The 13774-nt window shown below is 66.6% G+C and overlaps 3 protein-coding genes across 21 annotated transcripts in view; 1 reads left to right on the top strand and 2 right to left on the bottom strand.

Annotated features, from left to right (window-relative positions):
- Positions 1 to 337: 337 nt before the first annotated feature.
- Positions 338 to 7854, top strand: CHRM4 (cholinergic receptor muscarinic 4). Of its 2 annotated transcripts, none has more exons than XM_038563448.1 (2): positions 338 to 463; positions 5315 to 7854. In XM_038563448.1, the coding sequence occupies exon 2, from the start codon at positions 5344 to 5346 to the stop codon at positions 6778 to 6780; it is 1437 nt and encodes a 478-aa protein (XP_038419376.1). In that variant the 5' UTR covers positions 338 to 463; positions 5315 to 5343; the 3' UTR covers positions 6781 to 7854. The 2 variants fall into 2 exon arrangements, with proteins under 2 accessions (XP_038419376.1, XP_038419377.1); XM_038563449.1 differs by having other exon boundaries at positions 347 to 463; positions 4669 to 7854.
- A 166-nt stretch (positions 7855 to 8020) lies between these two features.
- MDK (midkine) lies at positions 8021 to 10912 on the bottom strand. Of its 6 annotated transcripts, none has more exons than XM_038563453.1 (5): positions 10756 to 10912; positions 9628 to 9704; positions 9351 to 9518; positions 9072 to 9233; positions 8021 to 8367 (listed from the first exon to the last, which is right to left on the bottom strand). In XM_038563453.1, exons 1-5 carry the CDS (start codon positions 10770 to 10772, stop codon positions 8342 to 8344), a joined length of 450 nt encoding a protein of 149 aa, XP_038419381.1. In that variant the 5' UTR covers positions 10773 to 10912; the 3' UTR covers positions 8021 to 8341. The 6 variants fall into 6 exon arrangements, with proteins under 6 accessions (XP_038419381.1, XP_038419383.1, XP_038419382.1 ...); XM_038563455.1 differs by having other exon boundaries at positions 10654 to 10802; XM_038563454.1 differs by lacking the exon at positions 10756 to 10912 and adding an exon at positions 9934 to 10018.
- Positions 10913 to 11013: 101 nt separating this feature from the next.
- The window catches only part of DGKZ (diacylglycerol kinase zeta), a 41080-nt gene continuing 38319 nt past the window's right edge, over positions 11014 to 13774 (bottom strand). For all 13 annotated transcript variants that reach the window (XM_038563441.1, XM_038563440.1, XM_038563439.1 and 10 more), the window contains 6 exons: positions 13348 to 13379; positions 13092 to 13135; positions 12524 to 12644; positions 12404 to 12437; positions 12077 to 12176; positions 11014 to 11796 (listed from right to left, as the gene is read on the bottom strand). In XM_038563441.1, coding sequence (XP_038419369.1) covers positions 11680 to 11796; positions 12077 to 12176; positions 12404 to 12437; positions 12524 to 12644; positions 13092 to 13135; positions 13348 to 13379 — 448 coding nt within the window. In that variant the 3' untranslated portion in view covers positions 11014 to 11679. The remainder of the gene's footprint in view (positions 11797 to 12076; positions 12177 to 12403; positions 12438 to 12523; positions 12645 to 13091; positions 13136 to 13347; positions 13380 to 13774) is intronic.

Below are 13774 nucleotides of genomic sequence, written 5' to 3' on the forward strand. Positions count from 1 at the left end.
CAGCTCCCTCCCCAGCCCGCGAGGGGGCGCCGCGTCCCCATGACAACGCGGACACCCCACCCCACCCCCAGCCCAGCCTCCCGGGAGGGCAGCGCCCCCCGCTAAGCCGCACTGCCCACCGTGGGCGGTGCCCCCGCCGTGGCCGAGCGCGGAGCTGCCGGCCGGCTCCCGGGGGGGCGCCGTAGTCGGGGTCCCCGACGCCCCGGGTGGTGCCCCCCGCGCGTCGCAGTTGGGTGGCCGGCCCGGGGCGGGCGGCGCGGCCCCACCAGGATTGGCTGCCTCCCCGTGACATCACGCGGCTCGGGGAAAAGTGCGAGCGTGAGCGCGAGTCGAAGCCACAGCGCCGGGAGCTGCGGGCGGAGCAGGGGCCGCCCCTCGGCACCCGGTCCCCGCCCCCGGCCCGCGGGCCGCCCGCTGGTCCCGCCGTCTGTCAGGTGCGAGGGGACCGGGGCGGAGGTGTCTGGTAAGTGACTCCGCGGCGGCGCGGGGGCGGCGGGACTCGGTTGCGGGAGAAGGACCCGGGGCTCCCGGACCCTCCGAGGCTCCCCGGAGGCGGGTCCCCCCGGGACGGGGCCCCAGGCTCCTCTGGGCGCGAGCGCGGTGCTGGGAGCTGCACAGGGCCCGGGGGTGAGGGGCCCCGCGGGAGGGAAGACCCGGAGTCTCGGAAGCGGCTCCAGGTGCGCCCCTGGGAAGGAATGGACGTTCGGGAGGTCGGGGGAGGGGTGCTGGCCCACAGCCCTCAGGGCGCCCCGGCAGCCGTCGGGGGCGGGACCCCGCGTTCCAGCCTTCCCACCGGCAGCTCAGGAGGGCGCCAGGCGCTGGAGCCTCAGGAGCCTTTTTCCCGCCCGTCTCCCCGCCCCCCGCCCCCGGCGCCGCCGGCCCACCCCGGTACCTGAAGTCCTCCATCCGCGACCTTGAACCCCGACGGAAAGCCCCTACCGGCCTGGCGCCCCTCCCCCACTCCAGGACCACCCCCTGCTGTTGCCCAGGCTGCGAGCCCGGGAGAGCCGGAGCCCAGCCCCGAGCCCAGTGGCGGAAGTGTCAGGTGCAGTGTCCATGCCAGATCCCCCGAGCCCCTTCTCCCTCCTGTGAACTCCGGAGTCTCTTCTCCCCGCCCCAGGGACGGATCCGGGGCCACAGCCCTCCCGGAGCCCTGGAGTGAATGCCTAAGAACCCACACCCCAACCCCCTCCCCACGGCGTCCAGAGCACGCGCTCCTTCTCGTCCGGAAAAGGGGGGGCTCCAGAACCCGGGAAAGCACGGTGCCCACGCCCAGAGGCTGCAGGAACTGCGTGCTAGGGGGTTGGGGGGAGGGCGGGGCACCGGGGAGCCAGGGCCCCATCCACCGGGCCGGGGGCCTGGAGGAGCCTGCAGATGAGCCCGAAATAACCCCCAACCCGGCCCTCGAGGTCCGCCCAGGTCCAGGGCTTGAGAAACCGGGAGCCCACCCTAGCCGCTGGGTCCAGACGGTGCCTCTCTGGCGGGGTGCAGGGTTAGAAGTGTGGGAGGGCAAGAATCTCACACTCAACACTCAACTGACCTAAGCCCTGGCTGGGCCTCCGCGGTTTGGGGGTGCTGCGGTACAATCCCGCCCCACCCCCACCCCCACCCGCACCCCCGGCAGACTGGGCACCCTTTGGCCAGAACGCTCCGCGGGCACACCGAGCTGGGCCCTGGGCCCGGTGTCCTGTAAGGCCAGCGGGGCGACTCAAGCAGCGGCCCTTCGACAGAAGTCAGGCTCAGGCTGGGTCGCCACATCGCCGCGTTGGGGCGCAGACACCAACTGGGCGCTGGCTAATACGATGCCCCAAGGTCAGGGGGCCCCTTGCAGCTCGGGTTGTAGTCTGGCCACGACCCTTCCCCTCCCACGAGCGGGGCACAATCCAGACACTGGCTCTAGACTCGATCTTCTCTGCGAAAGTCTGAGCCGAGCCTCCCGGCAGGGCCGTCCACACCCGGGCAGGTCGCCGATCGTGGGCCTTGCATTGGCTCCTGCGCCCCAACTCACAGGTGCGCGCTTAACCGGACTCGTGCGCATCCCCCCGGCCCGCACACGCATGCACAAGCACGTGTCCACATGGCACGGGCCTGCTCACGCGCACACGGGCACACCGGTATCCAGGCGTGGCCGAGCGCGCACACACGCACATGCAGACAGCTACTCGCTTGTACTCGCGCTCCCCGGTGATCACACACAAACAGAACTCGCACTCGCCTTCCCGCCCACACGTCCCTCCGCGGGGCCGAGTGGAAGCCGCGCGCCCCTAACTTTGCCACCGGCGAACCCGCGCGGAGCCTAGGGCAGCCCCCGGGCAGGGGCTGGCAAGAAGGGGGGGGGGATCCACGTCCTTCCCCGGGGCGGCCCTGCCCTGGAGCCTCTGCGCTTTCGGTCGCGTTGGAGTTGGGGGCGGTGGCGGAGAGCTGCTGTCCGGAGCTGGCACCCGGGGCTCGACATCGCCATCTAGCGGTGTGCACAGCCCTGGGCAGCGGCTGCTTGCCTCCCCAGATCTCGGGCGGGCCTGGATGGCAGAGAAACGCCCCAGAGAGGGTTGCTGTCAGAATGTCTGCGGGAAACCCAAGGGGTCCAGAAGGATGGCGGGGGGGGGGGGGGGTAGGCTGGGAAACACCAGGCCTCGCCCTTTCTGCGGCTGGCAGCTTCCCCAAGCGGATCCAGAGCAGGACTAAACCACCTGCCGCCTCCTTGGAGACAAGATGCCCCAAGATGGAGATGAGAGGTCTCTTCTCTTCTGAGAAAGCTAAGTGGGGGAGCCGGCGGGGGTGGGGGGACCCTTAGTCCTTCCGTTTGGAGCAGTGGACGGCAGAGGCAGGAAATCAGCCTGAGACAGGTTGAGGTTGAGAAGGGGACTCCTGGATTCTAATCCCCCCCCCCCCCCCCCCGCCCAGCCCCGCTTACACACTGGATGGCTTTGGGCAAGTTAATTAACATTATCCTCATCTGTCAGAAGATCCGTAATCAGTGAGATGGGGATGCTAACAGTACCTGCCTTCTCAGGCTCCTGTAAGGATTAACCCAGATAATCTACATAAAAAGCTCAGAGGGATTCCCGACTCATAGTTAACACTCAATGAACAAGGGCTATTATGTTTTTCATATTTGGCCCCTCCAGTCCCGTTTCCATCTCGCTGGCCTGCGTCTTGGCCCCGGGGAGGCTAAAGCGAGCTTCCTTGGAGCCGGGGGACGGAGGCCTCCCGCTCTCTGCACCTGCTTGCACCTGCCAGGGGAGGGCAGCCTCTGCAGCTGCTGCTTCTGCCTCCCAGCTCAGAGGTGGCACCTGAAGCTCTCAAAGCCCAAAAGTGGGCTGTCCGAGCCCCCGGAGAGGGTGGCATTTAGTCTTTGCCCTTGACTCCTTTGTGACCTTGGAGGTGGCAACACCACTCTTTGAGCCTCTCCTCCTGAGAACCAGGGATTTGGACAGGCGAACGTGAACTGCCAGGCCAGGAGGGTCACCCTGGAACGTGAACTGCCAGGCCACGAGGGTCACCCTGGCACTCGCCTCCAGCCTCTGGTGCATTTTTGTCATGCTGCAGATGGAAAGTTTAGTTCCTGATCCCCATAGCTGCTTGGGAGGGGCCCCAGGACCCAGTCCTCTCTATTTTGCAAACGAGAGAGGGGCCTGAAGGTGAAGTGGCTGCTCTACAGCCACAACCCTGCTGGCCTTGGAGCCTGGGCTGCAGGGTGAGTGCTCCTTCCTCCACACTGGCTGCCTCTGCCTCTGCCTCTCTCTCACACACAGACGCTGTGTATACGGCAGTGCGCGGGGCTGGCGGGGCTGGGCTGGGGCCCGTGTGCGTGTGTGTAATGGTGCGCGTGTTGGCGGGTGTGAAGGAGGCAGGGCTGAACGGCTGCCCTGGCACAGCGCGCTGGGCGTGGGCCTCTCTCACGTGTATGGAGAGGAAGGCGGGGGAGAGATGAAGAACCTGGGTGGGAAGGGGATGCAGGCTGGGGGGGGGTTAGCTGGGGGACCCCCATGTGTGCTGGTGGGCCAGGAGGTGCCCCTGAGCTGGCTCCAGGCTCCCCTGCAGCGTTCCCCCCCCTCTTCCCTCTGGGACACGCTGGGTTCCTTTGGGTTCCCAGTTGGACGGAGGCCTGGCTCTGGCCCCTTGGAAGCCATGCACGTCTTTCCACGGCTGACAGGCCCTCCTTTCGGCCTCTGATGACTCGGGGTCCTCAGCCCCTGGCTGTGGACAGGCCCTACTGCCCAGCACTGAGCTCCCCGTCCTGGGGCCGGCAGAGGGAGCTCAGGGAGGGGATGCTGCAGTGGTGGGCACCCCCCTGCCCCCTCACATGGCACTCTCCTCCTCATCCTTGAAGTTCCCCACTCCAGGGCACCCCTGGTCACCCCAGGAGCCTTCCCCACCAAGGTGGGATCACCGGCTCTTGCGGCTCTTTGGGCCTCCCTCTGACGGAACCCTTAGCTCTGGGACAGCAACACAATGTCAAGGACTCCTGGAGACTTGGGCGGGTTACTGAACATCTCTGTGCCTCGATTTCCTCATCTGGAAGTAGTGAGAAATAAAGGTTTCTACCTCACAGACTTGTTGGGGGGAAGAAATCGGTTAATATTTATAGAAAGTTACAGGAAGTGTCGGCCCCGTAGCAGACAGTAAGTGTCAGCTGCTAATATGTATTCTCGCCTGTGTCCTCAGTGCCTCCTGGAAGGATGGAGGACAGGTCCCCTGATAATGTTTGGTTACAAAATGACGGAGGATGTGAATGAATGAACACTTCTGCCCAGAGCCACGTGCTGCCTGGAGCCCTCCCCATTGCTTCTCTGGGCCCCGCACACACCGGCCTTCTGTCTGTGCCCCGCATGTGCCCCAGGGCCTTTGCTCTGGCCATTGGCCCTGACTAAGCCGCCTCTGCAGCTCTTCGCATGGCCGCCTCCTTGCCATCGTCCAGATCACCTCCTTGGAGAGGCCTTCACTGATCTCCCAGCAAGGAAGCGTCCCGGTCTGTCCTCTGATTCACCCACTCTGCGGTGGCCCTGCCTTGTTTTCCTTCTAGCACTTGTTGGGTTGCTCGCGTGTTCATCTGTCTGCCCTGGCCAGATTGTGAGCTCCCCGAGAGCGGGGGCCGCGCGTGTCTCATTCTCTCCTGTGACTCGGGCACCCGGGACGGTGCTTGTGCGCAGCAGGCGCTCAGACCGCGGTGACTGGCTGAAGACACGACGGGGCGAGCGAGGGGACAGATCCTCTGCGGCCCGGCAGGACGGTGTCCCTCGGTGGCCTCGAGTTACCTCTGTAAAGCGCTCGGACACGGCTCACCCTCTCCTCTCTCTCCTTCCTCCTCCAGACACCGGCCGCCCACTTCCGCCGAGCAGGATGGCCAACTTCACGCCAGTCAACGGCAGCTCGGGCAACCAGTCCGTCCGCCTGGTCACGTCGGCCCATAACCGCTACGAGACGGTGGAGATGATATTCATCGCCACGGTGACGGGCTCTTTGAGCCTGGTGACTGTCGTGGGCAACATCCTGGTGATGCTGTCTATCAAGGTCAACAGGCAGCTGCAGACGGTCAACAACTACTTCCTGTTCAGCCTGGCTTGCGCCGACCTCATCATCGGCGCTTTCTCCATGAACCTCTACACCGTGTACATCATCAAGGGCTACTGGCCCCTGGGCGCCGTGGTCTGCGACCTGTGGCTGGCCCTGGACTACGTGGTGAGCAATGCTTCTGTCATGAACCTTCTCATCATCAGCTTTGACCGGTACTTCTGCGTCACCAAGCCCCTCACCTACCCCGCCCGGCGCACCACCAAGATGGCGGGCCTCATGATCGCCGCTGCCTGGGTCCTGTCCTTCGTGCTCTGGGCACCTGCCATCTTGTTCTGGCAGTTTGTGGTGGGCAAGCGGACGGTGCCAGACAACCAGTGCTTCATCCAGTTCCTGTCCAACCCAGCGGTGACCTTCGGCACAGCCATCGCTGCCTTCTACCTGCCCGTGGTCATCATGACGGTGCTCTACATCCACATCTCCCTGGCCAGTCGCAGCCGAGTGCACAAGCACCGGCCCGAGGGCCCGAAGGAGAAGAAGGCCAAGACCCTGGCCTTCCTCAAGAGCCCCCTGATGAAGCAGAGCATCAAGAAACCCCCGCCGGGGGAGGCGGCTCAAGAGGAGCTGCGCAACGGGAAGCTGGAGGAGGCGCCGCCCCCCGTGCTGCCCCCCCCGCCGCGCCCCGTGGCCGACAAGGACACTTCCAACGAGTCCAGCTCCGGCAGCGCCACGCACAACACCAAGGAACGACCAGCCACGGAGCTGTCCACCACGGAGGCCACCACGCCTGCCATGCCCGCCCCGCCCCTACAGCCGCGGGCCCTCAACCCCGCGTCCAAATGGTCCAAGATCCAGATTGTGACGAAGCAGACAGGCAACGAGTGCGTGACAGCCATCGAGATCGTTCCTGCCACGCCGGCCGGCATGCGTCCGGCGGCCAACGTGGCCCGCAAGTTCGCCAGCATTGCCCGCAACCAGGTGCGCAAGAAGCGGCAGATGGCGGCCCGGGAGCGCAAGGTGACGCGGACCATCTTTGCCATCCTGCTGGCCTTCATCCTCACCTGGACGCCCTACAACGTCATGGTCCTGGTGAACACCTTTTGCCAGAGCTGCATTCCTGACACGGTGTGGTCCATCGGCTACTGGCTCTGCTACGTCAACAGCACCATCAACCCGGCCTGCTACGCTCTCTGCAATGCCACCTTTAAAAAGACCTTCCGGCACCTGCTGCTGTGCCAGTATCGGAACATCGGCACTGCCAGGTAGGTGGCAGGGGGGCCACAGAAGGTGCTGGTGGTCACGAGTGTGTGCTGGGCTGCGTGGTCGCTCACGTGGCCGTTCAGGGAGAGATTTGGAAGCATCTCTCCGCGTCCATGTTCACCGAGGAGGAGAACTGAGGTCCCCAAGACCCCGTGAGTCTCAGGAAGAAGCTCTGGCTGGATTCAGAGAGACCAGATCTCCGCTCAGGCTGAGGAGGGTCAGCCCCAGAAGCGTCCGAAGCCAAAACTGCCTGGCCCGCCTCCGTCGCCCTGCCTCAGGGAGCTGGGGGGGGCACCGGCCTTCTGGGGCGCCTGCCCCACTGTGACCTATCCAGCATGGCTGGAAGAATGGACGTCTGGAGGGGGAGCAAAAGCCCAGGATCCCCTCGGGAGGAGCAGAGGAGCCAGTGCCTGGGAGAGGAGGCTTGGGAAGGGGGTGGAAGGGTGGGGCCCCCCCATTCTGCTGTAGTTGGTGCTTTCTCCCTGCTGCACCCCGCATGTAGGCCCAGCCCCTCCTCCCAGGTCCCATCCCAGGGGCAGAGATCTCCCCTTGCTGCAGTACTCAGCCAGGCCCTGGTTGGGTGGGCAGGTGGGTTAGCTGGAGGCCAGGTGGAGTGGGCTCTTGGGCACCCCGCCCTCCCTCACCCTCCCACAGCACGGCCCTGGTCACGGTCAGGATGGGGCAGCCGGGGGATCAGGGTCTCAACACTCAGGAACTGAGGCCTGGCTTCCTGCGGTCCCATGCTGAGCAGAGGCCCACTTGATTCTGAAGAGCCCTCCCAGCAGGCTTCTGCAGAGTGTGAGGGAGGCCCGGGGGCTCAGGGGAGAATGGGGCCGACTTGACCCACACAGGCCTCAGTGGCAGTGGGCACAGGCAAGCAGCCCCCATTTCTTCCCTCCCAGTGGACAGAACCTTCTAGTGGTAGTTGGGCTGTACCAAAGGACCTTTGGCTGAGATGAGGAGTGTCAGTTCTCACGAGCCTTCTGGGTTCTCTCCCAGCCCCTGGTATGGCCCCCTGGAAAGACCACACGGAAGGGCTCAGGGGACCTGATGGGGGCACCCTTTCAGGAGTGAGGAGGGGCCCTGGAAGCAATTTTCATAACCATTCTGCTTTATCCATGAGCTCTGGGGAGCACTCACCGCCAAGCCCCCAACCCCCCTGAAAGCCACAGCTCCTCCAGCCTTGCCTTTCCTTCACAAGTTCCTGCCCCTACAAATTACCACAGCAAACTCCCTGGGTTGGGGCTTTTATATATTAAAGGAAAAGCTTTTATTGGGAAAAACAAAAAACGATGGTTTATTTATTTCTTAGTAATGGCATCTTTGTGGGGAAGAACAAAAGGGGGTCCCGGGAATCACATCCCTCTGGGGCAGGAGGCTCAAGCTGTCCACAATCCCCTGTCCCTCCCCGCCGGGGACACTTGGGGGTGCTGGTGGAGGAATGAAGGGAAGAAGCAGGGTATGATTGATAAAGCTAACGAGGAGACAAAAGGCACTGGTAGTTAGATCCTGGGCCTGCGGGAGGGAGGGCACCGGCCCCGGGCTCCTGGGCATCCAGACCTGGCTGCTAGTCCTTTCCCTTCCCTTTCTTGGCTGTAAAACAAGCAAGAAATAAGGTGTTAGCCGAGTTGGGGTGACCTGGCAGGGACCCGGGTAGCTACATGGGGGGAAGACTCTGCCCCCTAGTGGCTCTTGCTCAGCGGCCGCCGGTGGGGAGCGCAGCCATGTTGGGGCAGGAGCTGCCCCGCGCCGACCTCCGCTTTGGCTGGGCCCCCAACCCTCCCGGCTGTGGGCCCCGCAGCCCCGGCCCCCACCTCCTGCCCGGCGCGGTGGGCGGACTCGCCCCTGCCCGGTGGCCTCTCTGCGCTGCCGTGAGTCAGGAATGAGCCGAGGGCCGGGGGCAAGTGTGGCCGGGAAGTCCCTCTAACACCAGAAAGGGACCCACGCTGACCCCGGGTTCCCTCGGGCTGCACAGACGACAAAGCCAAGCCCTTCCAGGACAGCTTCCCCGAATCCTAAGCAAGATGCTCCCGCAGAGCAGAGCTTGTCTGTACTTCCACTTGGGCCAGAGGGTCTTCTAAGTCCCGAGCACCTTCTGTGGGCCCCGCGCACTCCGCCCGGGCTCACATAAGGGATCTCTACAGAGGGGACACCCGGGGCAAGGCTGTCAAGCCACTCGCCACCGTCCAAAACCTCAGCCTTAACCTTTCCCCTTCCCGGGCGGTGGCAGCGCCCCCGCGCCTCCCCCCCCCCCCGCCCCTCCCGCAATGACCTCACACCCTCCCCGCTTCTCTGACCTTTGGCCTTGGCTTTGGTCTTGGGGGTGCAGGGCTTGGTCACGCGGATGGTCTCCTGGCACTGGGCATTGTACCGCGCCTTCTTGAGGGTGCCTTGGCGGGCTTTGGTGCCCGAGCCCCCGTCACACGCCCCCCAGTTCTCAAACTTGTACTTGCAGTCCGCTGGGGGAGAGCGCCCGGGGTCAGACCTGCGCAGCCCGCGGCTGGAGGCCACGGGCCGCCCCGGCTTCGCTGAGGCCGCGCGCCCCTCTCCTGCCCTCCGCGGGCGCCCCAGCTCACCTCCGAACTCCTTCTTCCAGTTGCAAGGCACCCGGCACCGGATGCGCTGGGTCTGGGCCCCGCAGGTACCCTCGCGGAAACCCACGCCGCAGTCCTTGCTGCTGGGGGTGCAGGGCCCCCAGGTCCACTCCGCGCACTCGCTCCCCGGGCCGCCCTTTTTCACTTTGTCTAGGACGCACGGGGAACGGAGCTCAGACTCGCTCGGGGGCGGCTTCCCGGGGTCCCGGCCGCGCCGCGCGTCTCCAGCCCTCCGGCAAGCCCCCACACCCCAGATCACCTTTCTTTTTGGCCACCGCGGCGGGGAGCGCCAGCAGGGTGAGGAGGGCGAGGAGGAGGAAGCCTCGGAGCTGCATCCTGCGGGGACAGGTCGGGTCAGGGCCCCCGCCCGCCCCCTTCCCCACGGGGGGCCGCGCGCCCCTCCCGCCCCCGCCCCACTCCCCAGGCCCACGGGCCGCGGCGGCGGCGGCGGGAGGGCTGTGGGGTCGGCCCCTCGCCGCCAGCCGGGGCGCACGGCCCGGACCCCCAGCCCGCCTCGGGGCGGCGGCTCGGCTGGGGCCCGGGGGCGAGGGGCCCCGCCGCTCACTCGCTCGCTGCCCGCGGTGCTGCGCTCCCTCCCGCGCCGGGCCCGTCCCGCTCCGGCCGCCGCGGCCCCTTTTGTCTCCAGAACCGGTCTGAGCCGGTCACATGGGCCCCCGCCCCCTCCCCGCCCCCCGCACCCCCCCGACGGAGGACCCGCCCCGCCCCCTCCCCTCAAACCCGCGCCGCCCCCCGACCCCGGCGTGCCCGCCTCCGCTCCCGCCCCGCGCCCCCGGGCTTCCAGCCCCGCTTCCCGCCGCGGGTCCCGCACCCCGCCCGCCCCGCCCGGGCCGTCCGCGCTCCGACGACGGGCCCCGCCGGCGCCCCGCTTCCGAGCCCGGGGTCGCCCGGCCCCAGGCCCCCGTCCGCCCCGGCCGCCCCGGCCCCAGCTGGCCGCCGCCGCCCCTGCCCGCTGCGCGGCTTGGAGGGGGCCCGGAGCCCCGCGGTCCGGGTCCGGCGCTCGGCCCGCCAGCAGCGTCCCAGCCTCGGTGCGCCCGGCCCCGAGGCCTGTGTAACCCCGTCGAGGGCCGGCCCGCCGCGACCCCGCCGCCGCCGGGGAAGGGGCGCCGCCCCGAGAGGGCGCTCGGGCTCGGGGGCGGGAGGGGACCCGGGCCTGGAGCCGGTGAGGCTCGGAGCTGACAAGAGCCGTCTGAGAAGTTCCAGACCGGCCGCCTCGGCCGCAGCAAGCGCCCCCCCTTCCGACCCGGGGCCTCCGGGGTCGCCTCACCCGAGCCCTAAACAGCGAGAGCCGCTGAGGCCTGGGGGAGGGGGCTTGCCCTAGGCCGCGGGGCCAAGGGGCCGAAGAATCTGGGCCTCGCCCCCCGCCCACCTCTCTTTCACTTTCATTGTTATCGTCCCTGCGGGAAGCGGGAAGCGAGAGGAAATCAGCTCCTCCCCGGGGCCCCGCCGAGCTGGGCCGCCAGGCCGAGGTCAGGCCCCGGGCAGGCCAGAGACCCCTCCCCCAAGCAAGAGCCAGGTCTCCCCCAGGTAAGGGTCTGGGTCCAGGGTGGCCAGTCCCGGGCCCCCCACCCCCCAACCAGACCCCACTGCTCCTGGAAGACCTCCTCCGCAAGAAAAGAAGAGCAGAAAGGAAAAAAATCCACTTTACTGAGTCACACCCAGCTGTAAACATGTCACCATGAGAGCCCCACTCCAATCCCCAGGCCACACAGTCAGCGGGGATGAAATGACTGGGGTGCAGGGGGTGGGTCACCGGGGTAGGCGCCAAGCAGGGCAGCGGGCAGGCAAATGCAGCAGGCTCTGTGGTTCCGGGAGGAAGCCCCGGGAAGAGTGGGGACAGGGCAGGAGAGAGGGCCCAAGCTGCCAGCACGCTCAGAGCCAGGGCCCTAAGGGACCAGATGGCTTAGGAAGCCTCTTCCCGAAGGCTCCCCACTAGGGCCCCAAACCCTGCTGCGCCCCCCCACCCCTAAACCCCAGGGAGGGCACCCGCTGCAGGAGGGGGAGGGCTGTCCAGCCCCAGGCCCCCAAAGGCCTGCCCGGCCCAGTCCAGTTTCCTGTTCCCCTGTCAGCCCTGGGTCAGGCTGGGGCCTCAGGGGGGCAGGTGAGGTCCCCCAGCTCCTCAGAGCCCAGCCCTGGGCCCGGGCGGCTCCTCAGGGGGCAGCACGGGGCTCCTTCCCTGGGGCCTGGGTCCCCCCGTGGCAGTCCGACTGGAATGTGGCAGTGCAGTGGGCGATGAGGGGGCTCCTCCTCCGGCTGGCCCTGTCCCTCCTGCTGCCCGGCGCTGGCCTCACAGCTACACGGCCGTCTCTTGGTCCTCCCGCTGGATCATCTGGTAGTGCTGCCGGTTCTCCAGGTAGGCGGCCAGCTCCGTGTCCTGAGCCTTCTCGGCCCGCTGCCGGGGAGTGTCGCCCTGGATGAGGGGGGGAGCTGCCATCAGTTCAGGGACCTGTTGGCCCCAACATGCTTAGGAGAGGGCAGGGGACCTTCCCTCCAGGTCGCCAGTGAGGAAAGGAAAAGCTTCAAACGACAGCCAGTCGCAGGCTACCCCCCCTCGCCCCCCCTCCCCCCACCGCAGGCTGAGGCTTCTCAGGGTCTGGACAGCAGTGACTGAAGGACAGCCTGGAAGCTTCCAGTCCTCCGTCGGGAAAGGGCTGCTTTGTGCTGCGTGGACTCCCTGCTGGTCTGCTCACCTGCTGGTCTGTCTTCATGAGAGAGGCCCCAGCCTCCACGATGTAGTGGCAGATGGTGCGCTGGCCCAGGGCTGCCGCCTGGTGCAGACACGTCTCCCCACTGTGGAAAGAGGGGCTGGCCGTGGACCCCCATCCTGTCCTGGGGCCCTCTGGTCTGTCCCCAGAGGGCGGTCAGACAGAAGAGGAAGCTCGGGGCCGTTGGGGGCAAGGGCAGGGCGGATGTGGCCTGGAAGGGTTTACAGGCTCTGACCGGCCAAGTGGGAGGGGCTAGATGGGGACAGGGCAGTTTCCAGGGCAACCAGGGTCTGGCCCTGCCCAGATACTCACTTCTCCTCCACAGCATCAAGGATCTCTGGGGGGGCTGGAGGAGAGGGGAGGGGGAGGTCAGAGACGCCTGGTGCCCTCCCGCCTGGCCCCTGGCCGCGGGGACCCTAGTGGCAAGCTCACCGTGGTCCAGCAGGTAGCGGACCACTTCCTTGCTGCCTGTGCTGACCGCGTGGTGCAGGAGCGTGCGGCTCTGCTCGTCCCGGTGCATGAGGTCACCCCCCGCTCGGTGCAGCTCCTGGAGCTGAGGGCAGGAGGCAGAGCAGGGCTGGGGCTCCTCAGGACCACCCTCCCGCCAGCCACAGAAATGTCCCCACCTCACAGAGGCCGCACGCTCGCACACATCATCCCTCTGGGGGACTTTCTGGGGTGCAGGGGAGACACGCTGGGCTTCTCCCATCCCAGGCACCCATGGGTTCCTGGGGAGCACTGGCCACCAAGGCCTTGAGCCCATGGTTCCTCTAGGACTCGCTCCTTTCTGAGCACTAGGGACAGACCGTGCTAGGAAGCCACTGTGAAAGGCCACTGGGGGTGGGACAGGGACAGTCACCATGGAGACCCTACAGAGGGCTGGACAATGACAGATGATGACAGCTTGGAACAGGCTGATTCAGCCCCACCTGGAGGCCCTGCCCCACAGGGCACGCGTCTCAGGGTCGCCGTGGGGAGAAGACCGGCCCTGCGCTAGTACCTTACAGAAGTTGTTCCTCTTGGCCGCCTCAATCAGCTCTTCACCTGCACGGAACACCCGCCCATTACGCTCTGGGGCTGAGGCCCGGCCCGGGCGGCACACAGCCGCCCTGGGCGGGGATGTGGGCCTGCCGAGGTGCGCCTGCTGAGGGCTAGGTGGCGTGACCATGCCAACCTCGGGGCTGTGATTGTGGGAGGGTGTGTGTGGGTCCCCCTCCCCGCCCTGCCCAGGACCAGGGAGATGGGAGAGGCCTCACCTTTGGGGGGCACCGCGTCCCCTGGCAGTGACCTGCAAGCAGAGCAGGATGAGATGGGACCCAGTGACAGCACAGGCCCAGCCTGTCACCCACCCTGCCCCAAGCAGGGGGCGCCCTGTGTTCTTTCAACAGTTTATTGAGTGCCTCCTACGTAGCAGGTGCCTAGCAGGTGCCGTGCTAGGTGCTGGCGATACAGCAGGGACAAGACACGGAGAGCTTGCTCTCACGGAGCTTACATTCTAGTCAGAGAGACAGACAAGTCAACAAATAAATAAGGCCTTCTCCAGGTGGGAAGGGTCAAGAAGAACACCAGACGGGGTAGTGGGATCTCACAACCGCAGCCAGGGTTCCTGGGAAGACTTCTCTGGGGAGGAAACCCCTAAGCTGAGGTCTGAGTGGAGCGGGGAGCTCAGTGAGGTACAGGGAG

The sequence above is a fragment of the Canis lupus genome, chromosome 18, assembly GCF_011100685.1.
Source record: "Canis lupus familiaris isolate Mischka breed German Shepherd chromosome 18, alternate assembly UU_Cfam_GSD_1.0, whole genome shotgun sequence".
Classification (NCBI taxonomy): Eukaryota; Metazoa; Chordata; class Mammalia; order Carnivora; family Canidae; genus Canis; species Canis lupus.

What these genes read in the sequence shown, in the direction of transcription:
- CHRM4 (XM_038563448.1), top strand. Translation starts at nt 5,344, where the DNA reads ATGGCCAACTTCACGCCAGTCAACGGCAGCTCGGGCAACCAGTCCGTC.
- MDK (XM_038563450.1), bottom strand. An exon ending in CGCGGTGGCCAAAAAGAAAG is followed by an intron (nt 9,519 to 9,627) that starts GTGATCTGGGGT and finishes CGTGCGTCCTAG; the next exon opens with ACAAAGTGAAAAAGGGCGGC. An exon ending in GACCAAAGCCAAGGCCAAAG is followed by an intron (nt 8,913 to 9,071) that starts GTCAGAGAAGCG and finishes TCCCCTCTGTAG; the next exon opens with AGATCCCTTATGTGAGCCCG.